The 27,307-nt window shown below is 42.9% G+C and overlaps 1 protein-coding gene across 1 annotated transcript in view; it reads right to left on the minus strand.

Annotated features, from left to right (window-relative positions):
* Nucleotides 1-13,518: 13,518 nt before the first annotated feature.
* Nucleotides 13,519-27,307, minus strand: part of LOC309564210 (pancreatic lipase-related protein 2-like) — a gene marked incomplete at both ends in the record, with an annotated part of 71,105 nt that continues 57,316 nt past the window's right edge. The window contains 3 exons of the mRNA XM_082268837.1: nt 13,519-13,582; nt 23,278-23,439; nt 24,983-25,094. Of these exons, the coding sequence (XP_082124963.1) occupies nt 13,519-13,582; nt 23,278-23,439; nt 24,983-25,094 (338 nt within the window). The remainder of the gene's footprint in view (nt 13,583-23,277; nt 23,440-24,982; nt 25,095-27,307) is intronic.

Below are 27,307 nucleotides of genomic sequence, written 5' to 3' on the forward strand. Positions count from 1 at the left end.
GTTGATGATGGTTAAATGCCGTCCCCCCTCGATGTTTTGACACTGACATCACTTCCGCCCAGTCCCGGATGTGATGTCAGCATATCCTGTTTTACAATCCAGAAAGAGGCTTGGGGTGTACGATGGCTAATGCCATCCCCTCCAGGCATTTCATCACTTCCTGTTAAATATTTATTTTCCCCTTATGATCTAATAGGCTTAATTTTTGGCGCTATACCATAGTGAGGCTTGGAACGCACGCCGGTTTTACTTCCGGTTTCCATGCAGTCCACTGCCTACTTCCTACAGGTGTACCCAATTAATTCTACCTCTATATATATATGAACACTGGCTACCTGCTGACTTTATCTTTTGAAAAAGGCATTTATGCCGAAACATGTAAAGAGGACTTGGTCAGCCCAGCTGTTTTACATCTTATATGCCTGTCTTTCACGGATGTCTGTAAGTGTATCAGCTTTATTGATATTAAATTGATTTTAGCAATATTACGCTATATGTCCCTCCATTTTTTCGGTTTTACCACCCACCATGTGGAAGGGGAATCTCTGAATTATTTCATCTACCGGAGATTTGCATGGTTGCCGTTGGAATCGGTGAAAAATCTGTGGGGATACTCCATCATTCTTAAGCCTGTTTGACTCCTACACTATAAGGTGTTTTGGGGTCCCATCCATCTGGTGAGCGCAATATATTTCTACCTTCACTGGTGACGGGATTTGCTGCACTTATATATGATTTGCACCATTATATATTGGACTTTTTCTCACCATCCATTGTTTATGTTACTTGTGGAATGCTTCCTGCGATTGGACAATTTATTTTGTTGGAAAATTTTTTTCTTCTAGCGCTGCACATATTTTTGTATTTGTATTGATTTATCACTCTCCTTAGTTCAGTGATTGATGTCAGCTGCTTAAATTTTTCAAGTTAGCGCAATAATCTTTATTTTATTCTGTTTGTACACATTTTTGACCTTTGTTATTGCTGCTTTCTTTCACATATGTGTTAATTCACTTATGTACACATAGTTTTTTCTTTGTGTCACTTACATATAGCTTTTTGTCGCTCTTGATTTGAACATGCCAGCAATGGATGTCTTTGAATACAGAGCTAATAGAACTGTAATTACTGATGGAGTTTTTATCTCCACCAAATCCGATACTGAGGTTGGCGGTTTGTTTTTAAGACTTAAAAATCTTATGGTGTCAGAATTACATTCTGAATGGGACATTGCGTTTTTAGAATATTATATCTCTAAATCAATGGTTCCGAGAAGCCTGAGATGGGAGGTATCCCCCCAATCAGACGATACAGCCTTAGAGGCTTGGTCCGATTATTTCAATAATGCTGGTTTACAGTTATTGCGGCATCTTGTTGATATTAAACGTACCAAATTAACCTCCCTAGATAAGGAGATTAAAGAGTTAAAAGAAAAGGTTACCCCTTTTAACACCACAGCTGAGTACAAAACTCTCTCTGAAAATCTTCAAAAGTATTTAGAGAAAGAGGAAAGGGAACAAAAAACTAAGAAACAAAAAAAGTTTATGAGAGACATGTCCGATTATGACAACCGTACTGTCTTTCAATGGCAAAGGAATCTACTGAATAATGATCCAAATGATGGCAATCAGACAGACCATGTGATTTCTAATGCTCCTGGGGCTACCTCTGTTCAAACTTCTCTTCCACCTAAAACACAAAAGAAGTCAAAAAACAAGGGTCCCCCCCATAAAAAAGGGAAAAATCCAAAAAATCCGAATTGGAAGGGTAACCATCCACCACAAACACCACATGGAAGAGGCCCTGTTAAGAATAACTGGTACCCTCCTCATCCAGTAGATTCCCCTAGGGGACAGTGGTCTCACAATGAGAATTATCAAAGACATTTCTCTCCCCCTCCATTTAGACCTTGCCCTCAACAAACATATGCTAAACCATATAACGTGAACACACATAATAGGTTTTCTCCTTTGAGGCAACAACCTCGACATGATGATCAGTCTCGTTCATACGATGAGGAGTATGACCATCAAAATAGTTCACCCTTTAATTATAACCAGCCACGCCCAGGACCCAGTCATGAATGGGATTTTCCCCGGCAATACAACAAGGGAAAAAGGGGTGCGGATCCAAGCGAGGTACCAGAGGGGGGTGGCGGATCCAAAGAAAAAAGAATAAAAACTTGATTGGATCCGGTATCTTCAACCTTAGCAAGGTGGAACTCAGTCCTGATGAGCTATACACCTTGGATAGAGGTTTGAAGTTCGCTCCACCCAAACCCATTAACAAATTTAATACATTTATCGATGTCCACAAATATGTGCGCAAAATAAATGTACAAAGGTACATTCTGTCAAAACCCAGAACTGAAGTACCACGTGAATATACCTCTTCTATTAAACATTCCGGATTATCAAATCCATCTTTATTTAACCCCCCTGGTCCGGTTGCTCCATCAGTGGCGGTGTTTAAAGATTTGGTGTTTAAAGATCTGGCTGAGTTAGCTGTTAAGAAACCCTATATACAGCCTCAACTGAAAAGGGGTCTAAAATCTCTGTGTGAGCAGAAAGACCTCATAGTGCGCCCTGCAGACAAGGGCGGCGGTATCGTCGTCCTTGATAAACAGGACTACAATGATGAAATGGGTAGAATCCTAGGCGATCAGGACACCTATATCAAAATACAAAATAACCCTACTACTTCTTTCAAGAAGGAATTGGTGAGACTGGTGGAGAAAGGCTATGAAAGGAACTTAATAAACAAGAAAGAAAGGTCTTTTTTGGTTCCTACAGCCCCTCGCATCCCAGTCATGTACTATTTACCGAAAGTACATAAAAACCCGGTAAATCCTCCCGGTCGCCCTATTATTAGCGGCATTAATTCTATTACATCACGTATTGGAAAATACATCGATTTCTATCTACAACCGCTGGTTTTTGACACTCCTTCCTTCATTAAGGATACCTGTGATGTTATCAACAGGCTGAAAAATATCAAGTTAGAAGGTGAACATCTGATGGTGACAGCAGATGTCACCTCGCTCTATACTTGTATCCCTCATGATCAGGGTTTAAACGCTGTTGACCACTTCTTAAAGACAGATAAATCTATCTCTCCTTCACATCGAGATTTCATTCTAGATCTGTTGATATTTGCTACCGGAAGGAATTACTTTTGGTTCAATCACCAATACTTTTTACAACAAAGGGGTGTGGCCATGGGGGCGAAGTTCGCCCCTAGTTTAGCCAACCTCTTTATGGCCAAATGGGAGGAGGATGTCGTCTTCCCTTATGACGCACCCGAGCTGGTTCTCTGGGTGCGTTATATAGACGACATCCTCCTCCTGTGGAAGGGGGACACCTCATCTCTCGAGACATTCATGTCATTCTTGAATGACAATACGAGAGGTATCCATTTATCTTTTGAATATAGTTCCACTAATATTCATTTCTTAGACCTCAATATTTCCATAGTGGACAATCAGTTTGTCACCAGTACCTTTTTCAAGGACACAGACCGTAACTCGTACCTGCCTGTTGACAGCTGTCATCACAAGGCTTGGTTGGGTGGAATACCTAAGAGTCAATTCATCAGACTTAGGAGGAATTGTACTCATGAACATGAATTCCTCCAACAAGCCCAGCTGTTAAAGGATAGGTTCTTAGTTAAGGGTTATAATTCTGATGTTCTTAAGTCCACTATAATGGAAGTAACCCAGATTGATAGAGCACAATTACTTTCTGGGTCTAAAAATAAAAATAAAACAAAAAACCAGTCTGACTTTGCTAAATGGTCCTTTTTTACCAATTTTTCTATTCAGCATAATTCCATCAAGAGAATTATTTCTAAACATTGGGATGTACTTAGAAATGATCCCATTCTGGGTACCGTCTTACCTGTACGACCCTCGGTCACTTTCAGAGGTGCCCCTGCATTAAGAGGACAATTAGCTCCCAATGTACCGGATGAACCAATTAAACCAAAAAATTTTTTTGCTGATCTTATTGGTTTTTATCCCTGCCGGAAGTGCCGAGTGTGTGAATATAATTGTGATAAAAGAAGGAAATTCACATCTTTTCAATCTTCTGTCACAGGGAGTCTCTACCATATCAAGTTTTTCGCCACTTGCATAACTACTCATATTGTTTATTTGTTAACGTGCCCCTGTAAAAAGCAGTACGTGGGACGCACTATTAGGTCCTTTAATGTGCGTGTTAATGAACATATTACGAGCATTCTCACAGGCAAGGATAAGCATACTGTAGGTAAACATTACCTTCTTTATCACCATAAAGATCCCACTGGCACTTTATTTCAGGTCATAGACCAGTATGTACCTCCCTGGAGGGGTGGCTCAAAAATTCGTGGTGTCTCTAGGAGAGAGACATACTGGATCTATACTTTGAAGTCCTACCATCCTTTTGGGTTGAATATAGAGTGGGATATAAACGCCTTTATAAACACAGCTTAGCGTATTAAATATCCCACTCCCACCTACCTTTTTGGCTATCATTAGCCTTTTACGTTCCCTTTATCCTTATTCGTTCTTTTATGTGATTTTATCATTTTTATTTACGATATTTTTTTATAAAAATATTTTTATTACATTTGTCCTTTGGCTGTATACATCATGTAGTTATTTAATAAAAATATTATTTTTTTGTTATAGATATCCTGTATTAAGGGTCACCTAATATGGAGATAGACTATGGACTGTGTATAGACAAAATTTGTTATTATGTCCCGTCAACTGTGGACAATTGACATTTTTGTTTTTTTCCAAATATTGGTTTCTCATTTTTTTAAATGAGCCCACTATGATGATATACTATGGTTTTAGATAACTAAACCGTTTTTTTCCCCTCCTTTTCTACTCTTTTGTTGGCGCTGTTTAACTATAACGTCATCATTTTATTTTTATTTTCCTCTTTTTTTGTTCTCTTATTGGCGTTATTCACTATTTGTTGAATCGGCCAATCTGAGTTGTCTCCATTTCTGGTTTGTTGACCTGGTGCATTGATATGCCCTAACTTCCGGTAAAGCGGTCCGCCTTGCCTTGCTGACATCACTTCCGCCCAATCCCGGATGTGATGTCGGCATATCCGGTTTTACATTTCAGATGGAGGCTTGGGGTTGATGATGGTTAAATGCCGTCCCCCCTCGATGTTTTGACGCTGACATCACTTCCGCCCAGTCCCGGATGTGATGTCAGCATATCCTGTTTTACAATCCAGAAAGAGGCTTGGGGTGTACGATGGCTAATGCCATCCCCTCCAGGCATTTCATCACTTCCTGTTAAATATTTATTTTCCCCTTATGATCTAATAGGCTTAATTTTTGGCGCTATACCATAGTGAGGCTTGGAACGCACGCCGGTTTTACTTCCGGTTTCCATGCAGTCCACTGCCTACTTCCTACAGGTGTACCCAATTAATTCTACCTCTATATATATATATGAACACTGGCTACCTGCTGACTTTATCTTTTGAAAAAGGCATTTATGCCGAAACATGTAAAGAGGACTTGGTCAGCCCAGCTGTTTTACATCTTATATGCCTGTCTTTCACGGATGTCTGTAAGTGTATCAGCTTTATTGATATTAAATTGATTTTAGCAATATTACGCTATATGTCCCTCCATTTTTTTCGGTTTTACCACCCACCATGTGGAAGGGGAATCTCTGAATTATTTCATCTACCGGAGATTTGCATGGTTGCCGTTGGAATCGGTGAAAAATCTGTGGGGATACTCCATCATTCTTAAGCCTGTTTGACTCCTACACTATAAGGTGTTTTGGGGTCCCATCCATCTGGTGAGCGCAATATATTTCTACCTTCACTGGTGACGGGATTTGCTGCACTTATATATGATTTGCACCATTATATATTGGACTTTTTCTCACCATCCATTGTTTATGTTACTTGTGGAATGCTTCCTGCGATTGGACAATTTATTTTGTTGGAAAATTTTTTTCTTCTAGCGCTGCACATATTTTTGTATTTGTATTGATTTATCACTCTCCTTAGTTCAGTGATTGATGTCAGCTGCTTAAATTTTTCAAGTTAGCGCAATAATCTTTATTTTATTCTGTTTATACACACAATATCAAAGTTCAAAAATCAATATAAGTCAAAATCAAAATCAATAAAAGTCTATCATATAGGTGAGAATTATTGCAGTTCCATCATAATTAAAGTGCTAAGGTGCCAAATGCTGTAAACAAAATGGGTGCAGTCCGTGCTCTCCTCCTGTGTGCCCGCTCACTCACCAGCGGCCATAGACTCCAATAACAGAAGTCATGTGCGCTTTGCAAAACATCTCAGATGCTGGGATTAGTAGTCCTCCAACGGAGCTCCTTCTTTGTGGATGTGGATTCCCTTCATGTATAGTATATAGTATAATGCCAGAAGAGAGGAGGAATATATATCGCAATTCTGTTTATTAAAATGATACTAAGAACACAGTATTCCACTCAGTTTTGGACAAGGTAAATCAATAGGGATGTAACGATATCAAAATTTCACGGTACGATACAATTTCGATATTGACCTCACGGTACGATATTTATTGCGATATTGTGGAAAAGCTAAAAGCTGAATGTAAAAAACATTTTCTAGGCTAATGGGAAAGGGATCATGAAACAAACAGCATGGGTGGCTGGGCACTGCCACTGTGGATAAGTACCAAAGGAAAATAAATGTTTAAAAAATGTTTGGTTGGTGGAGAATGGGGAGTAGCAATTTTTATAGTATTTTTAAGATCATACCTTGGCACATCTGTAGTACGATGTATACAACCAACCTACTACATCAAACCTGACATTTACAAAGATCAATATGCTGTTTAACTTTCCAGCAAGTTACAATTTCAGCCAATTTACTTCTGTTTGTTAATTAAGAGCCAGGCATTCCCTTGATCAATACCAGACCAGACCCTTTTCCTAGATGCTGTTCTGATATTATTAAGCTCTTCCTGCTCAGCCTGGAATCCCTTTTAAAGGTGAATGCCCCAGAAGGGACTGGTGATCATGTGTGATCCCACTACAGGCCATTAGTCTTGTTGCTGTGCTGAGAGCGCGCTCACAGTTCTTGGTCATCTGCTGCCCAGCAATGCATATGTGTGCTCACTTTCTTTTACACATAAACTGACTCACCGGCGGTCCGGTGTCACTGTCTTCCTCTTGCCGACTTGCCGTGGTGCTGTCAGCCTGTCACGCTGTGGTCACGGTGCCTGCCTGGAAGGAAGCTGCTCCGACTCCGCCGCTGTCGTGCGCTGGCTCCGCCTCCGCTCCACAAGCCCGCCCACCCACACTGCTCCAAACCAACTGGCAGCCTCTCGCCTCGGCTCGGCCAGTAGCAGTGGAGCATAGAGATGAGTGACCGCAGACAGCAGGAGCCGACAAGACACAGAGAGAGACACAGAGACGGCGGCCAGACACCGTGCACCCACCACGACGATATCGGGCCATGTGAACAACCGCGATACCGCGATAGCGGTAATATCGTTACATCCCTATAAATCAAGCATAAAAACTGGGATCTGGAAGTACACCGCCACTTGCGTGTCACCTGCCGGATCTGACGTTACCACTAGCAGTCACTGGCATGTTTCGTCCCTCCCACGGGACGTTATCAAAGGCTATCACCTTGGTGATGTTTTGCAAAGCGCACATGACTTCTGTTTATAGAAGTCTATGGCCATTGGCGAGTGAGCGGGCACACAGGAGGGGAGCATGGACTGCACCACTTTTGTTTACAGCAGGAGTTCCCAAACTGTGGGTCGGGACCCACTGGTGGGTCGCGAGCTGCGTTTGAGTGGGTCCCGCTGAGCCGGAAATCACTGAGAGTGGGCCAGTTTAAATTGTGCTGTGCGAGCCCGTGCAAATTACAGAGAGCCAGAGCAGTCAAATCGCAATGGATTCAGGACCCCGCCCACGCAGTTTACTGGGGCTGGTCTGCATTTCCCCGCGAGGAGGATACTTGCATCAGTGAGTAACCATTTTTATGGCATTGTAATGTTGTATTTGTATGGATGTGAGCTGTTATGTAGGATATGTTCATGGGGTGCGGAGCCAGCTCCTCGGTCCTGCTGGTGGCAGCAGTGGTGGCTAGACTGGCGGCGGAATTCTCTCAGCTATAGTGGGCAGAGATGGCAGCCTCAGTGTCATAGGAGGACCAGGTGGCCCGGCGGTGTCAGGAGTTCATGGCAGCTTCTGTGACCCCAGTAGATGATCTGAAGGAGAAGAGCCAGGAAACCAAGACCAGCATAGAGCTTCTCATCATGGAGACTCTGGGTGAGGTGTACTGGGCCTTGGAGAGGGCAAACAGGGGCTTCACCTTCACTGTGGACCACTGGGAGATAAAGGAGGGTGAGTGCCATATAGACTGCTGATCCCTGTCCTGGGGTGGTTGATTTCCGTCCTCTGCCTGCCTTATACTGTCTGAGGGTGCTGAAAACTTACAACTATTACTTGCATTTATATAGCGCCAACAAATTCTGTAGCTCTTTACAATATTCAATTACAAGCAAGTGGGTCCCGAAAACGAAATGTATTCAGAAGTGGGTCTCGGCCCAAAAAAGTTTGGGAAGCCCTGGTTTACAGCATTTGGCACCTCAGCACTTTAATTAGGAACTGCAATAATTTTCACTTATATGATGGACTTTATTGATTTTGACTTCTATTGATTTTTGAACTTTGATATTCTGTATATATATATATATATATATATATATATATAATGAGTTTATGCTACCGCTTACACATATTAGGTTTTCATAGTAGGAGCGTCCTTTTTACACATATATATGATTTAAGGCACTATACCTCTTAAAGGAGCAGCAAGCTCACGTATAATATTCACTATTTCATGTAGTTTATTTATTATTTCTTACCACATCCATTAGGGTGGGTATACAGTGCCTTGCGAAAGTATTCGGCCCCCTTGAACTTGGCTACCTTTTGCCACATTTCAGGCTTCAAACATAAAGATATAAAACTGTAATTTTTTGTGAAGAATCAACAACAAGTGGGACACAATCATGAAGTGGAACGAAATTTATTGGATATTTCAAACCTTGTTAACAAATAAAAAACTGAAAAATTGGGCGTGCAAAATAATTCAGCCCCTTTACTTTCAGTGCAGCAAACTCTCTCCAGAAGTTCAGTGAGGATCTCTGAATGATCCAATGTTGACCTAAATGACTAATGATGATAAATAAAATCCACCTGTGTGTAATCAAGTCTCCGTATAAATGCACCTGCACTGTGATAGTCTCAGAGGTCTGTTTAAAGTGCAGAGAGCATCATGAAGAACAAGGAGCACACCAGGCAGGTCCGAAACACTGTTGTGGAGAAGTTTAAAGCCAGATTTGGATACAAAAAGATTTCCAAAGCTTTAAACATCCCAAGGAGCACTGTGCAAGCGATAATATTGAAATGGAAGGAGTATCAGACCACTGCAAATCTACGAAGACCTGGCCGTCCCTCTAAACTTTCAGCTCATACAAGGAGAAGACTGATCAGAGATGCAGCCAAGAGGCCCATGACCACTCTGGATGAACTGCAGAGATCTACAGCTGAGGTGGGAGACTCTGTCCATAGGACAACAATCAGTCGTATACTGCACAAATCTGGCCGTTATGGAAGAGTGGCAAGAAGAAAGCCATTTCTTAATGATATCCATAAAAAGTGTCATTTAAAGTTTGCCGCAAGCCAACTGGGAGACACACCAAACATGTGGAAGAAGGTCAGATGAAACCAAAATCAAACTTTTTGGCAACAATGCAAAACGTTATGTTTGGCGTAAAAGCAACACAGCTCATCACCCTGAACACACCATCCCCACTGTCAAACATGGTGGTGGCAGCATCATGGTTTGGGCCTGCTTTTCTTCAGCAGGGACAGGGAAGATGGTTAAAATTGATGGGAAGATGGATGGAGCCAAATACAGGACCATTCTGGAAGAAAACCTGATTGAGTCTGCAAAAGACCTGAGACTGGGACGGAGATTTGTCTTCCAACAAGACAATGATCCAAAACATAAAGCAAAATCTACAATGGAATGGTTCACAAATAAACATATCCAGGTGTTAGAATGGCCAAGTCAAAGTCCAGACCTGAATCCAATCGAGATTCTGTGGAAAGAACTGAAAACTGCTGTTCACAAACGCTCTCCATCCAACCTCACTGAGCTCGAGCTGTTTTGCAAGGAGGAATGGGCAAAAATTTCAGTCTCTCGATGTGCAAAACTGATAGAGACATACCCCAAGCGACTTACAGCTGTAATCGCAGCAAAAGGTGGCGCTACAAAGTATTAACTTAAGGGGGCTGAATAATTTTGCACGCCCAATTTTTCAGTTTTTTATTTGTTAAAAAAGTTTGAAATATCCAATACATTTTGTTCCACTTCATGATTGTGTCCCACTTGTTGTTGATTCTTCACAAAAAATTACAGTTTTATATCTTAATGTTTGAAGCCTGAAATGTGGCAAAAGGTCGCAAAGTTCAAGGGGGCCGAAAACTTTCACAAGGCACTGTATACACACGTATATATATTTATTTACAGTTGACTATTGTTACTGCAATAGTGAGCAAGTGAGTGCAAAGTTGTACATATGCCATGCATTTTGTGTTTTCTCTATGTATCTTTCTCATAATGAACATGTCAGTTTTTAAAAAAGTTCAAGAATATATGTGCCTGTAACAGAAGAGGTAAACTTACAGCCTACAAACCCCCCCCCCCCCCCCAATATTCCAATGCAGGAGCCACTGACAACCTCTTGGTAGTGTCAGATTTCTGTGTCCCACACTGTGCACTGTAGTTCCATCCTTCAATCTCAGTGTCATTGTTGAATCCTGTAGTGACACAGGGGTTGGAGGAAAGAACCACGGCACGTGTCGGGGGGGGCACAGGTATCCAACACTTTGTGTAAAATGTATGGACAGCTGGGACTGGTGAGGTCTGGCTAACTGCTAGTATGTGGACCTGTGGATGGAGGCTTCATTCCACCCAAAGCTCTACAAAGTCTCCGGGCTGCAGGACCCAGGTGAGAACTTTTTAAGATCTGAGAGAACAACAAAGCTTGTTTCCTTTATAGTAGCGATGAGCTTGGGTTCAGCTCTATATTGCTGAACCTGTAAGTCCATGGTCAATGCGCTTCAGCTGGGGGGTTACTCTGCCTTGCAGCGCAGCGGCATTGTAAACAAAGGGTCAGGGGTGCTTGTGACATCATTCAACCTAAATGGCAGCCCAGTTCAGACTGAACCCAAGCACATCTCTTCTCCATGCTTAAATATAGAAGAGAACACCTGTTGGAATTCACTGAGGTGGTAATTGGTCGGAGCACTGGCTTTTAGTGTCAAGAAAGCTGGCAACTCGATCTCCCGCAATTAATTTGTTTATTAATCCAGGTTTAGTATAAAATGATACAGGGCTCATGCATTTCGGCATGTAGCCTTAATCATAGCCATAAGCTGCCAGCTTTCTTATGTATATCTCTTCTCCATGGCAGACATAAATCCTAGAGATACTGGGATAGAGTATGGTAAAGCCCCGTACACACACGCAGATTGTCTTCATACAAACGTCGGCGGACGAAAGATCTGCCGATTGTATGCGTGTTAGTATGGTGCCTCCGACAGATGTCTGCACACAATCTGCGGACAAGAGTCTTTCTTGCAAACATGAAAATTTTTGTCTGCAGACACCAGAACGGACAATTGTTTGCCTGTCAGTACAGAAATCAGCCGACAGACCGCAGATTTGCAAGACTGGGCATGCTCAGAAAATAAAAAACACAGGGAAAGTTAACCATTACATGACATCACTTCTGCAGTCAGCTGAAGTCTGCAGACAAAATTCTTGTGCTGTCCTTGTGCTGTCTTTGCACTTTTCAACAGACACCGACATCCCGGGGAGAAAAGATGAACATTTGTATGACGACGATCTGCGTGTGTGTATGGGGCTTAAGCCATCGTGGAATCTTGGCTGCTGATATTCATCCATCCCATGATGATACTAGGATAAAGTGCAGCCAGACCCCATCTTGGGGTTAGGATAGCTGTAAGCGACTTGAAAGTTGGGTGTGCACTTTAGGGTATGAAGAATATATAAATTAACTTTTTGCACAAGAGCACTTCTCTTCTTCTTTTTTTCTGATGGACTTCACTGGATCATTTATGAATGTTTTTTAACACATTCTCATTTATTGAGTTTTTGATATATATATATATATATATAAATCTTTTACTTGATTAATTAATTGTTATGCGTTTATGCACTTTATATTGATAGTGCAACATGTTTTTTATTAATATAAATCCTAGAGACCCTCACCATATGTAGGCTAGAAACCTAAGGGACATGTATATACCATCCATAATCCTACACCCCAGTGCCTAACATACCCAGACCAGACCTGTGGGAAGGAGCACATTTTGCCACCATACAATTGCATCACATCCAGGCAAAAAAAAATGTTAATGGGGGCGCTGTGGTGGATTACTCTCTGTGCCCTGTTTGGGAGACTTTTTTCACTTCCTGTCATGGCAGGATCCCCAAGTGAAAAAAAAGGAAATAAGCCTGAGATAATTTAACGTACTTCTAAATCCAAAGACTGGTTAGTTGCAATATATTACATTTTTTCTCTTGTTACAATGAGTTTTTTTTTTTTTTTATTAAGTTGACCACATTCACTAATTATTGGCTAAAGGCTTAAAAAAGGCCATAAATGGCTCCATTTACACTTGTTCGACTCCAAGATTGCGCTGACTTTGGAGTGCAACTTTGGAACAACTTTGTATGAGTGCAACTTGGATAAGACTTTGGCTTTGACCAGTGATAATGGAAAACTGTTGCACACAAGTTGCATTGTATAACATTCAGGTATGACTTTCATGCAACATCTGATGGTTAATATTGAATTCTATGGCCCTCAAGTTGCATGAAAGTCAGACCAAAGTAGTGCATTAACTACTTTTAAGTTGCTGCAACTTTAGGTTACTCTTATATGAATGGTAGTCATTGGAAAATATGGGGAAAGACTTGTCATGCAACTTTGATGTCCACAGTTGCCTGACAAGTTGCACAAGTGTGAATGGAGCCAAGGCCCCTTAAAGTTGCAGCAACTTCAAAGTAGTTCATGCACTACTGTGGTCTGACTTTCATGCAACTTGAGGGTCAAAGACTTCAATGTTAACACTCAGAAGTTGCATGAAAGTTATACCTGAATGTTATACAATGCAACTTGCAATCCATCTAAAGTTGCGTCAAAATTGCACTCAAAACGTCAGCGCAACGTTGGAGTCATACAAGTGTGAAAGGAGCCTAAAGGGATGAGATGGCGTTTAGGGTCACATCATTGATATACAACACATATCCAGAAACTTTCTGCTTTTGAAATAAAACGACTCAAAACACAGATGATACATGTAAAGAAAAAAAAACTTTATTCACTCGTTGTTCAGTAATTTGTAGGCAAACAGGTAGAAAAGCGCCCTCTCCTGTACTCTCTTAGCAGTTAGTTCAGAACGAGGACCTGGGGGACTCCAGCCACCATTTTGGCATTGTCACGGAATGTATATCTGAATATAAAGAACAGGACATTAGTGACATTCTTATACTTGTTCTTTAATATCATGAAGTCTAGAAACCCGTAATATGGCTTATGACAAGGTATATAATATATAAAAGTAGCCAACATAGATATAAAAGTTTGAAGAATGTTCTCATAGCTAAACATACTTGGATTAAAACTGAGATTCTGAAGGTAACATACAGTCATACATCAAATCCATCCCTGCCAAAAAGTTCCAGGATAGATGATACTATATAGTGATGGGTCAAAAGTGCCTGGCTTTGGTTCAATGAACATTAGATGAGTTTGGATATTAACATAGAAAAAAGAAGGAAGGGACAGGACGTACCCCTACCAAAAAAGGACAGGTAGTGGTGTTATTGCTGGGATGAGCCCATTCACATACATATCATAAAAAAGAAAAATTTATTATATAAACATGATTAAAAAGGTTTGCAATTTAGACATAAAAATGTGTACAAAATCATAGCACAATGGCTTCAACTGTTATACATTTACAGTACTTTCATAAATACATAAAAACACTTTCTCTGCTTCCTCAGGGAACCTTAATATGTATCTACATTGTTGTGAAATTTGAAAAAAGAAAAACATATTTTCTCTTTCATTCATTGATGGACACAGCTCCTGATTCTTCTTAACCATTGGGTTATACTGCCCCCTACAGGAGTAGGACACTAGGCAGCAAAAAGCTTGACTACGCCTATGGGCAGTCCTAGGGGGTATACACCCACACTCAGCTGTATGCACTTTTTTTCTGCCTAGTCAGGAGTAAAGACCTAGTTCCTTGCTGGGATCTCTGGTCCTGGCAATTTTTTTCCTTTTAAATGGATTTTTTCCTATCTTTGTTATTTTGTTCCTGTGAGAAATCTACTATCAACTGCTGGACTGGGCGACAGACTTGATAATCTAGATCCAGAGGGTCCCCCGCCAGTCTGGCCAGTGAGCGTGCGCAGGCCTTAGCTCTGCGCTAGGTTGGCCGCTACAAAGCCTCACTGGGTGGGGGCATACGACCTGGCCTCGAGTTGCAGCATTCCTCCTGGCCGACAGCCACCCACATCCCGATGGAGTGGTGGTCTGTAAGGAGCGGTGCCCACCCTGTTCCTGGTATGTTAAGTAGCTGTCCCCCCACTACCCCTGGAGGGTTTTTTGGGGTGAATGTTTTGGGCCACTCCCTGGGATGGTGGAACCCCCATTTCCCCTCTCCCCACCAGGACTCTAAAAATCTGGTGGTCACTGTGGGTCTTCAGCCCAGCCTCCCACTACCCCCCCTCCTTGGGTGAGGTTATGAGCTGGCTTTTGCCACATGCTCTTAAGGGGGGCTTGTTGGAGTTGCTGCTGACCAGGTTTTTCCTGGTGCACAATGGGGGGTTGAGCAGGGTTCCCCTGCTACCCTGTGGGTTGGTGACTAGGACAGGAATGGGCTCCCTGCTGCAGATGTTGGGCTAGGGAAGTGGATGGTTTGGCATCCATGGGTTGGCGCCTCATGCGGCCGAATCAGGCCCCAAATTTAAGCCGCGGCTTTGTGGCCCACTGGTCGGGAGCTATGTGGGGCGGGCGGCCCCAGTGAGGGTGGCTGAAGCCACTACCCTCCGTTTGGGCATCTTCCCTTCCCTCCCCTGCCCCTCTGTGTTCCACTCCACTGAGGCTTGTGCCCAGGCAGCTGGGCATCCACATAAATTTAGGCCGCGGCCTACTGGGCCATGCGGCTGAGTCGGCCTCCATTGGGGGGGTGGCCCCAGTGATCCTGGTTGGGATGAGTGCACTTGCGGCTGGGCCTTCACACAAATTGAGGCCACGGTTTGAGGCCTACTAGGCCATGCAGCCAGCTTGGCACCTCCCTTGGAATTCATGAAAGTGTACTTGTTCCAAATAAATTGCGTTTGAAAGACCGCTGCGCAAATACAGTGCGACCTTAAATACGACCGCCGTTTTGATGATATCTGCTAAAAAAGTATGTATATAATGTTTGGGGTATATATAAAAGTAATTTTCTAGCACAAAATACTCATTTTAACTTGAGTGTCAGAAAAAGGCTTAGTCTTCAATGGGTTAAATGGGAATCTCATTGAAATAAATGGAACCCGAATCTTTAATCCTAATAACAGCTATTTTCTATCCTATTAGGCTATTGTCAAACAATTGGCATGGGGGCTTGGGCATTGACTTGGGCGACATGCACTAATGCAAAAACAAAAACGTAAAATATTTAATTTGGCTGTGGGCAGAAATTTTAATAATGCTTAAAGTGAAACAATGTCCAGTTCCTTTAACCACGTCAATACCAGACACTTTCAACCTCTTCCTGCTCAGGCCAATTTTCAAATTTCAGGCCTGTCATATTTTGAAATATAATTACCCAAATTAGTTTTTCATTTTTTTGAGACAGATAGAGCTTTATTTTGGTGGTGTTTAATTACCACTGGGTTTTTAATTTTTGCTATATAAAGGAAAAATACAGCAAAATATTTACAAAAAAAAAAAAAAAACAGTTTTGCAAATAATTAATCTTTCTTCAAAAATTTAGGCCAAGATGTATTCTGCTACATTTTTTTTGTAAAAAATAATCCAAATCAGTGTATATTATTGAGTCTGTGTGAAAGTTATAGAGTCTACAATCTATGGTATATATATTAAAAAATCTATCAATTCTGATATACTTGACTGGCTGTTTAATTATATGAGGCCCTAAAATGGCAGGACAGCACAAATACAAATGACCCCTTTTTGGAAAGTACACAACCCAAAGTTGTTAGAGGCATGGTGAGTTTTTTTGAAGTTGTTATTTTTTTAGAACAATTTTTTAATAAAATGAAGAACCAGAGCAGTGCAGCATCCTCATATGACTGGTGTGGCGGTAATCAGGGACACTGACTTGTGACAGCATGTAAGAAAAAAAAACATTTACATTTTTTTTTAACTTTTTTTTTATTTTTACAATGTATTTTTCATTTTTTTTTTCACATACTGTGACCAAAGCAGCAGAAGTGTCACCATAGAGCTGATCAGGGTTTTCTTTTTTTACACTATGGTTGTTTATTACAATGATGAGCAACTGTTTTTATGAATGGCTTCCATTTATGTGCCTTGTGTACAGTTGTGATCTCTGTGATTGGCCACAGCTTTCACATGGTACAGGTGCATTGTGATTGGTCCTGTACCATGTGATCACTGTAACCAATCACAGCTAGTACACAATGAATGGCTATGAATGAAAGCCATTGTGTGGTCGGTCACAATGATCACATAGTATCATGGCCGGCCTGGTACAACGATCTGTGTTCCGCTGGTCAGCGAGTCTAAGACACGCACGAGGTGCCCACTGGGATGATGGTGCTCCTGCTGAATAATATTATTATTATATTAGGCTGTGCGGGAGGTGGTTGACTAACCGCCCTTTAAAGATATACTGTATACAACCTACTACAGCAAAACTGACTTTTATGAAAAGGAAAATGTTGCTTACATGCAGGTATATGGCAGCTACCTGCCAGCTTGTTTTTCTTTGTAAAAATTGCATGGAAACCCACTTTATGAACAAAAAAGAAGCTGGCATTGAAAGGTAATTTATTCTTCGCAATTTAAAAGTCTTTGTTTTTTCTATAGCTATGTCACCTTGTACTGTACATCCTACAGCAAGATGGGCAAAAAAGTTAAGGGTCCCCACCAAAATCTATACAATAATCTGAGGATGCAGCCTTGCAAGCCACACGCCCTCAACATGGGGGGGGGGGGGGGGAGTGTCATGTTGATGAAGACAAGGGCCTCTTTCCCACAACCCTGGCCGGGTGGTGGGGGTCTGCAGGCAGGGAGCTTATTGGAATCAACAAAAAGGGGGCACCCAGATACTACCCCACATGTGAATGAATAATGGGCAAATAGTACCGCTACTCATTCACAAAAATAATGTAAAAAGTAAATAAAAATGACTACAACATTTTTAACAAGTCCTTAAAAATGTCCCACAATGTAAATCCATTGTCAATCACGTTGTCCAGTGATGTCAATTCTCACAAACCACGATGAACAAAACCCACTGAAAGAAACAACCTGACAACCCTAACTCAATGAAGACCACTTGCCCCATGACAGCTTTCTGAGCTGTCATCAGCAATATACTGGAAGGAGTTGGGTTAGTGGTGACATCATTGCCCAAATATGGCCATGTGACCACATTAATGAAATGATGTCACCCTCCCCAACCCTTCCCCCTTGCTTGTGTGGCTGGGGATTCCCGACCATATAACTGTATGGGCTGAGTGACGTCAGTAGTCGCTAGGGACGCAGGCACGTGATGTCTAATGAAGGGTCCCGCTGTGATCCCGAAATGTTGTCTTTGTATATGGTCATGCAATAAAAAAGAGCCGGCAAGTTGGAAGGTTAAAATCCAATCTCCTTTATATTCTTTATCGAAAGTGACGTAGGGGTAAAAGAAAAGTTAATGCATTTCAGCCTATGCAGGAGGCTGAAACACGTCAACAGTTTTGTTCCTAGTTTTTTTTTTTTTTTTACCCCTACATTGCTTTTAATATAGAAGATCTCTTTTAACTGTTTTATAGTGATGGCTTGCTGAAGCTTTTAGCGGGGCGCCTGTAAGATTAAACCTCCTTTGAAAATAATAACAGGGTGGTAGCCCTGTCAGTTTTTGTTATTGCTCTGAATGCAATAAAGAAGAGCTTTGTATTTTGAAACAAGCTTGTCAGTGTGCTGATGACATATCTTATCCATTAAAAAATATAAACACACAAGCTCCGTACTACATATATTTAAATTGTGAATAAATCCACAACAGTAAAATCAGTCTGTATATGCAGTAAAGCATGCTTGTTATACTAATTGTAGAACCTAAGGGGTTAATCCTGTGCACTGTGTAAAAATGTGGTTTGGTCCTGTATTCTCTGATCCTCCCCTTCTTCCACTGTCCCCAATCCATCTGCTGATAGAACAGAGCTTTGGGTGCACTCTGCACATGCTCAGTTTGGTGTGTATTGCTAGCGAGTTTTTTTTTGTTTTCTTGAGAGAGTGCATGTTATCAGCACAGGGCCAATCAACACTATCCTGACAGAGGGTTAGGGGTCATGCAGCCTCATAGGACAGTCAGGCCAGGATGAAAACTCCTCCTACAAGCTTTAACCAGTACAAAGGACAAGATGTCCTTTGACGCTCGGGAAGGCGGGTGAAGCTCGTTGATGTAACTTCCGATTTAACCACCCATGTCACTTCCTGTCTCTCCGTGGAATGCATGAGAGACGGCATTCCAGGAAGCTTATTGTTATCACCTTATTGTAATCTTTTATCCTTTGTCTTGTAAGTATTTTAGCAATACTTCACTATGGATCTTTTTATTTATTTGGGCCTAGCCTATTAAGGAAAAACTACTTTCAACTGAAGTGAGCGGTGATTGCTGGAGGTTACCCAGATTTTATATCCAGGACTCCGTACTCCCCTTGACCCAGAGATGGTCTTCATTTTGGTGAGTAGAGGGGCAGGAGGGGAGTGTGGCACCTTTCTCACCGATGAGCACCTTCCATTACTAAGGAAATCAGCGCAGTTTTTGAGCACATTGGCACATTTCTTTGGACATTTACAGTATCTCACAAAAGTGAGTACACCCCTCACATTTTTGTAAATATTTTATTATATCTATTTAATGTGACAACATTGAATAAATGATACTTTGCTAAAATGTAAAGTAGTAAGTGTACAGCCTGTATAACAGTGTAAAATTTCTGTCCCCTCAAAATAACTCAACACACAGCCATTAATGTCCAAACCACTGCCAACAAAAGTGAGTACACCCCTAAATAGAAATGTCCAAATTGGATCCAATTTGCCATTTTCCCTCCCTGGTGTCATGTGACTTGTCAGTGTCTCAGTTGTGAATGATGAGCAGGTGTGTTAAATTTGGTGTTATTGCTCTCACTCTCTCATACTGGTCACTGGAAGTTCAATATTGGCACCTCATGGCAAAGAACTCTCTGAGGTTCTGAAAAAATAATTGTTTCTCTACATAAAGATGGCCTAGGCTAAAAGAAGATTACTAAGACACTGAAACTGAGCTGCAGCATGTTGGCCAAGACCATACAGCAGTTTAACAGGACAGGTTCCACTCTGAACAGGCCTCACCGTGGACGACCAAAGAAGTTGAGTGTACGTGCTCAGCGTCATATCTAGAGGTTGTTTTTTGGGAAATAGACGTATGAGTGCTGCCAACATTGCTGCAGAGGTTGAAGGTGTGGGGGGTCAGCCTGTCAGTGCTCAGACCATACGCCGCGCACTGCATCAAAGTGGTCTGCATGGCTGTCATCCCAGAAGGAAGCCTCTTCTAAAGATGATGCACAAGAAAGCCTGCAAACAGTTTGCTGAAGACACGCAGACTAAGGACATGGATTACTGGAACCATGTACTGTGGTCTGATGAGACCAAGATAAACTTATTTGGTTCAGATGGTGTCAAGCGTGTGTTGCGGCAACCAGGTGAGGAGTACAAAGACAAGTGTGTCTTGCCTACAGTCAAGCATGGTGGTGGGAGTGTCATGGTCTGGGGCTGCATGAGTGCTGCCAACACTGGGGAGCTATAGTTCATTGAGGGAACCATGAATGCCAACATGTACTGTGACATACTGAAGCAGAGCATGATCCCCTTCCTTCGGAGAATGGGCAGCAGGGCAGTATTCCAACATGATAACGACCCCAAACACACCTAAAAGAAGACCACTGCCTTGCTAAAGAAGCTGAGGGTAAAGTTGATTGACTGACCAAGCATGTCTCCAGACCTAAACCCTATTGAGCATCTGTGGGGCATCCTAAAAGGGAAGGTGGAGAAGCGCAAGGTCTCTAACATCCACCAGCGCCATGATGTCGTCATGGAGGAGTGGAAGAGGACTCCAGTGGCAACCTGTGAAGCTCTGGTGAACTCCATGCCCAAGAGGGTTAAGGCAGTGCTGGAAAATAATGGTGGCCACACAAAATATTGACACTTTAGGCCCAAATTGAACATTTTCACTTAAGGGTGTACTCACTTTTGTTGCCAGTGGTTTAGACATTAATGGCTGTGTGTTGAGTTATTTTGAGGGGACAGAAAATTTACACTGTTATACAAGCTGTACACTCACTACTTTATATTGTAGCAAAGTGTCATTTCTTCAGTGTTGTCCCATGAAAAGGTATAATAAAATATTTACAAAAATGTGAGGGGTGTACCCACTTTTGTGAGATACTGTATATGGACTGTTTAATATATGAACTCACTTGAGTTTTTTGGCACTTTATATCTAATATAATAAAGTCCAAGTGTCTCTGTGTCCAGTCCCTGTGTCCGTGGGATTGCGCTACTGCGCATGTGCCCCACGGACAGCCGTTGGGACTTGGAGCGCAGAGAGACCGGTGTTCTAAAATTGTTATTTCATTCATTAGTGAAGAATGGTGACCGCCCAGTGTGTGAGCTCAGCCCCTCCTCCTCCCTGTACACCACACACCTTCCTTTCATTGTATCACCCAGGAGAAGGCAGCTCCGTCCCACCTCAGCCCCGCCTCCTCTCAGTCAGCTGTTCGTAATTCCGGACCCGCGTCACTTCCGGTGACACTACGTCACAACCAGCTGGTGCGAGCCCCGGTGCACATGCGCACAAGACATTTTCCAGGTCTGATTACATTTTAAGACTTACGAACAGCTGACTGAGAGGAGGCGGGGCTTTGGTGGGACGGAGTTGCCTTCTCCTGGGTGATACAATGACAGGAAGGTGTGTGGTGTATGGGGAGGAGGAGGGGCTGAGCTCACACACTAGGCGGTCACCATTCTTCACTAATCACACATTTCTACTGAGCTCATGTGACCACTTTGCTTTATTTCATGGCCTCTGACCATTCATCCCAAACCCTGCAGATGGGAACAGCCCAGATGTGACCAGCAGGGGGCGCTTTATGTCAGGGGAGGAAGAGGGTGCAGAGTATTGGGGGTGGAGGGACAGAGTGAGATGTAATTGGGTACAGAGAGAGCATATTGGGGAATGAGGTGTAATAGGAGGGGCAGGGGGTGTAAAGTTTTGTATTGGTGTAATGGGGTGCAGAGAAGTGAGGTAATGGGGATGAAAAGTGTTGTATTGGGGGTTCAGAGTGTTGGGGTATTGGAGATGCAGAGATGTGGAGTAATGGGGGTGCAGAGAGTTGGAGTAATGGGGGTGAAAAGTGTTGTATTGGGGATGCAGGGGGTTCTGAGTGTTGGGGTATTGGAGATGCAGAGAGGTGGAGTAATGGGGGTGCAGAGTATTGGAAATGCACAGGTGTGAAGTAATGGGGTTGCTGAGTATTGGAGATGCAGAGAGGTGGAGTAATGGGGGTGCAGAGAGGTGGAGATGCAGAAAGGTAGAGTGATAGGGATGCAGGGAGGTGGAGTAATGGGGGTGCAGAGTGTTGGACATGCAGAGAGGTGGAGTAATGGGGGTGCAGAGTGTTGGAGATGCAGAGAGGTGGAGTAATGGGGGTGCAGAGTTTTGGAGATGCAGAGAGGTGGAGTAATGGGGGTGCTAAGTGTTGGAGAAGCGGAAAGGTGGAGTAATGGGGGTGCAGAGACCCCCATTACTCCACCTCTCTGCTATTCAAATACTCTGCACCCCCATTACTCCACCTTTCCACTTCTCCAACACTCTGCATCCCCATTACTCCACCTCTTTGCACCCCAATTACTCCACCTCCCTGCATCCCTATTACTCTACCTCTCTGCATCTCCACCTCTCTGCATCTCCAACACTCTGCACCCCCATTACTCCAACTCTCTGTATCTCCAACACTCTGCACCCCCATTACCCCACCTCTCTGCATCTCCAACACTCTGCACCCCCATTACTCCACCTCTCTGCATCTCCAACACTCTGCAACCCCATTACTCCACCTCTTTGCACCCCAATTACTCCACCTCCCTGCATCCCTATTACTCTACCTCTCTGCATCTCCACCTCTCTGCATCTCCAACACTCTGCACCCCCATTACTCCACCTCTCTGTATCTCCAACACTCTGCACCCCCATTACCCCACCTCTCTGCATCTCCAACACTCTGCACCCCCATTACTCCACCTCTCTGCATCGCCAACACTCTGCAACCCCATTACCCCACCTCTCTGCATCTCCAACACTCTGCACCCCCATTACTCCACCTCTCTGCATCGCCAACACTCTGCAACCCCATTACTCCACCTCTCTGGATCTCCAACACTCTGCACCCCCATTACTCCACTTCTCTGCATCTCCAACACTCTGCACCCCCATTACTCCACCTATCTGTATCTCCAATACCCCAACACTCTGAACCCCCAATACAACACTTTTTTTTAATACATCACACTTTGTTTACTACATCAAAAAAAAAATAAAAAATTAGAAAAGGGAAATTTTTATATATTAACTTAGCGCGGGTTTTTTATATTACCAAGCTTTAACCAGTACTCTGCTGGACACCGATAGAAGTCAAAAGGCTGCTATATACTGCTGATGAGAAAAGGTATTTAGCAGTTTTCATTTACTAAAATAATTGCATTTCCATCCTCTGTGTACTGTGGGAGATCAGATATAGTGAATGCAGGGTCTGGGTTTAATAACACTTTAGGCAATTTTCAGTGTGACACGGCCAGGGCTGAGTTGGTTTGCGGACAATTCTATAGTAACAATATAAGGGAAATACTCACATCACTCCATCCTTCCCAGACTGCACTGTCACTGTGGAAGCTCCAACGTGCAAAATCTTCAGTAGGTCTCCGCGCCAAACAAATGTCACCTTATTGACACTTCCAATATCTATGTTGGCATCAATAAAAGCTGTGTATGCCCTGCCCGGTATGATAGGACCACTGTAAAATTAAAATATATTAATTGAATAAATCAATTCAAATACAATAAAATTAAAAAAATTAAAATAAGGAAAAAAAAACGTGCAGGGGTTTTTGGTTGTTAAAAAAAAAAAAACAGCAACATTTTAAAACAGTATTAGTCCTGGTTCACACTATTGCGATGCGGGAACACTGCAAATATACTGCGTATAACCGCATCGCATCCGCAGCACAGGCGGTTCACGCTGCCATATGCGATACGCTGGGGGTGTCAATTCAAAGTTAACGACACCCCCAGATCAGATCGCATATCGCAGTGCGATCTGACAGGTCGCACAGAATGTATACGTTTACATAAATAGGACAGAACGTCTTACACTGGCAGAGGCGAATAAAGTGATCAGCTTTTATTTACTTATGTAAAACCTTTATCCCAAGAGGAAAAAAAAAAATTGTTGTAACGAATTAGAAACTGTGAGCTGGAGTTTGGCTTTAATTTGTTATTTTGGTTTTAGGTTTAAAGTGGTTCTAAACCCATGACATTTAGGGCAACTAGGAATGACCAAAATTGTTTGGTCTTTAACCACTTGCCGACCGCTCACTCGAGCTCTACTGCGGCAAAGTGGTTAGTTCCCGTCCAGCGACGTAGACCTAGGTCGCTGGACTCCTCCCCTTGTGGGCAGCGCTCGCTCCCGCTGTATTCAGTCACAGCGGGAGTCGGGCCAGGGGAGGAGCAGCGACGATCGCCGCTGCTCTTCCCCGATCGTCAGGGATTTGAATGTGGAGATCTGCCCGCTCGTGTAAACAAAGCGGGAGGATCTCCTAAGTGACAGACAGTGACAGATTGCAGGGTTCAGCATAGCTGAACCTGCGATCTGTCCCTGTGTCACACAGTCCCCTCCCCCCACACACGTCAGTAAGCACCAGGCATACATTAACCCCTTCCCTGCCAGTGTCATTTTTACAGTAACAGTGCATATATATAGCACTGATTACTGTAGTAATGTCACTGGTACCCCCAAAAGTGTCAAAAATGTCAGTCAAGGGTCCGATCTGTCAGCTGCAATGTCGCAGTCCCACAAAAAAAAACGCAGATCGCCGTCATTACGCGTTAAAAAAAAAACACCAAAAATGCCAGAAATCATTCCCTTAGTTAGTAAACGCAATAACTTTTGCGCAAACCAATCAAAATACGCTTATTGTGATTTTTTTTACCAAACATAGGTAGCAGAAAGCAAATTGGCCAAAAATTTTAAAAAAAATTGATTTTTACATTTTTTGGGGGGAAATTTCATATAAAAAATTTAAAAGTTTTGTTATTTTTTCAAAATTTATGCTATTTTTTTGTTTATAGCGCAAAAAGTAAAGATCACACAGGTGATCAAATACCACCAAATGAAAGCTCTGTTTGTGGGAAAAAAAGGACGTAAATTTCGTTTGGGTACAGCGTCGCACGACCGCGCAATTGTCAGTTAAAGTCGCACAGTGCCGAATCGCAAAAAGTGGCCTGGATGTAAGACAGCAAAATCCTCTGGTGGTAAAGTGGTTAATGAGTGTTGCTCACCTGTGTATTTTGTACTCCGGAGTCCTCCCATGAGATCCTTCTAAGGACACAGCGAATGATCCAAGCACAATAAAATCACCTTTAACTTGAACAGTGACCTTGTATCGCCAACCTGCAGAAATATTACATGATAATATTTAAAAAAATGTTCCGTACAAATGGGGCAAATATAAATATTTCCAGGCTATGTTCTCTGCAATTCAACTGTGTGCATGTGGAAAATACTGCATTATGGCCACTAGATGGCACTGAACATAAGTATGCTCCTCGGTGCCATCTAGTGGCCACAATGCAGTATTTTCCACAATCACACATTCAAATTGCAAAGAATATAGCCTGAGAACATTTCATTTTTCCCCATCCGCACAGAACAAACTGATATGCAGTTTCAATGGAGGAGTATTTCTTTTTACAAACACCCCCCTAATGTAATGTTATCAGCTAAAAGGATGTTTGCGGCTTATTAAGAAACGAATGTATCATATTATTAAAATTCCTCATTCCATTGAAACATCCAAATGTGATTTTATAAAATGGCATAAAAAAAAAAAAACAAAAAAAAAACATCATGGCAGCAGTAGAAGGTGCATGAGCCTTGCCAGAATTCCCGCCTGCATAAAGTTTGGGGCTACAATACAGTCCTCCCCAAAAACCTTGCACTAATACATGAAATAGTTCCTGAAAGTTTGACATTATCATTTGAATTTGATCCACAACAATCTGCTGCACACCATTTAAATTATCTTGTGATTTTGTGTAAACATCAGGGGCGTAACTACAGGGGTTGCAGGCAGGGGCGTAACTACAGGGGTTGCAGGGGTTGCAATCGCTACCGGGCCCCATGCTCCAGGGGGCCCGGTAGCAAACCAGTGGGTGAACTTCTAGGATCTCAAAGGTCACACTTGCGACCGGGCCCTGGCATTTCACCTCTGTGGGGAGGCCCCAAGATTGCAGGAAGGGGGCCCACTGCAGAACTTGTGAAAGGATCCTGATGCGGGACCATAATAAAAGGCCATGCAATGAGAGTAAAGAGCCCCAGGATTAGTGGGAAGAGCCCTGGGCTTGAAGGGAAGGGCCCCGGCCAGGGGTCTGGGGGGCCCTTCATGGTTTCTTGCATCGGGGCCCTGAAGGTTCTAGTTACGCCTCTGGTTGCAGGGGTTGCAATTGCAACCGGGCCCCATGCTCCAGGGGGCCTGTGCAGCTCCCCTGTACACCTGGATAGGAGGGGCGAGGGGGGAAGCATGTAGAGAAATCACAGTTCTCCTTTTCCTCCTGTAGCTGCAGGAGGAAATGGAGGAGATTGGTTCCTCTGTATGCTGCCCCCGCCCTATCCAGTTCACTTGCGTTCTGCTGTCTCTGGGCCCCTGTGTGCTCCCCTGGTCCCCCCCCCCCCCCACTGTTCTCCCTTACCTTTGCTGCCGGCTGCTGCAGGGGATGTTTCACAATAGAGAACCAGGAAGGGGTCGGTAAATATGTAATTTACCAGCTCCTTCCTTTTCTGAATGGACAGAGTCATTTTGGTTATACAATTATAATACCAAAAAATTAAAATTACTGACACCAGTGGGTGAACTTCCAGGATCGCAAAGGTCACACTTGCGACTGGGCCCTGTCATTCCACCACCGTGGGGAGGCCCCAAGATGGCAGGAAGGGGGCCCACTGCAGAACTTGTGAAAGGGTCCCGCTGCAGGACCATAATAAAGGGCCCTGCAACGAGAGTAAAGGGCCCCAGGATCAGTGGAAAGAGCCCAAGGCTTGAAGGGAAGGGCCCCGATCAGGGGGGCCCTTCATGGTTTCTTGCACTGGGGCCCTGAAGGTTCTGGTTACACTTCTGGTAAACATGCAACCAAAACTGAGATGGAAATTGATAAGAAAAACAATCACATTGCCCCATTGCCCATTTCCAATTATTTGCTCAAACATGGAAAACGATTACAAAGTTGTGCGCAAACATTTTGTGCTCAGCAGTTGATGAAAAGCCAATAAAGTCACCTAATCTCCTGGCTGGAGGACATCCAGCATCATCTATTTCTTTTCTCCCCAGCCTCACTGTCCTTGGTCAATCCGATTTTATTTATTAGATTTTAGTTCTTTCAGGAAGCTATGTCCCTCCCACAAGCCAAATTTTCTGATAAACTCCAAGTAAGAGGATACCAGAGTGGTGAAGGCATCCTATCCTATAAACCCCATAGGAAGAAAGATACCAGAATGGTTAAGTGTTTCCTTCCTACATTATAGAGTCTCCCATTTAACACTCATTTCCAACAAACATATAGGAATAGTCTAATGCTGGTCATACACTATACGTAAAATTGGCCGAAATT

The sequence above is a fragment of the Pelophylax lessonae genome (assembly GCF_965119305.1).
Source record: "Pelophylax lessonae genome assembly, chromosome: 9".
Taxonomy (NCBI): domain Eukaryota; kingdom Metazoa; phylum Chordata; class Amphibia; order Anura; family Ranidae; genus Pelophylax; species Pelophylax lessonae.